The sequence below is a fragment of the Charadrius vociferus genome, unplaced genomic scaffold (assembly GCF_000708025.1).
Source record: "Charadrius vociferus isolate BGI_N301 unplaced genomic scaffold, ASM70802v2 scaffold1511, whole genome shotgun sequence".
NCBI classification, from domain to species: Eukaryota; Metazoa; Chordata; class Aves; order Charadriiformes; family Charadriidae; genus Charadrius; species Charadrius vociferus.
Genome location: NW_009646686.1, coordinates 68,224 through 68,563, shown reverse-complemented (window position 1 = coordinate 68,563; position 340 = coordinate 68,224). Strand labels below are relative to the sequence as shown.

Sequence of the window (340 nt, the reverse complement as noted above, 5' to 3'; positions counted from 1 at the left end):
GGCTTACCTGGCCCCCTCCTCCCCTCCGTGTCCCCCCCCTCCCCGAGCCTTCCCATGAGAAAACGCAGAGCGATGGCCTCACCTGCTTCCTCGTCCGTGTCTTCCCCGTCCGCAGTTTGATGTACCGGGCTATCAGTTCGTTACGACCTGCCGGCAGAGCCAAGGGGTCAGCGCTGGGGAAACTGGGGGGGGACTGGGGACATCAGCCCCAAAAGGTCCCCTCCGGCCCCCACCCTGCTGATGCTGGTCCTTGAGGAAGCCGGTCCTTAATGAGGCTGGTCCTTAATTAGGGAGGCACTGCCGGGAGATGGCGCCGCCACGACGGCTCCCCCACCCCAGG

At 65.6% G+C, this 340-nt stretch overlaps 1 protein-coding gene across 1 annotated transcript in view; it reads right to left on the bottom strand.

Annotated features, from left to right (window-relative positions):
* The window catches only part of TEAD3 (TEA domain family member 3), a 31,525-nt gene that overhangs the window by 9,301 nt on the left and 21,884 nt on the right, over positions 1-340 (bottom strand). Inside the window, exon 3 of the mRNA XM_009889289.1 lies at positions 83-147. Coding sequence (XP_009887591.1) covers positions 83-147 — 65 coding nt within the window. The remainder of the gene's footprint in view (positions 1-82; positions 148-340) is intronic.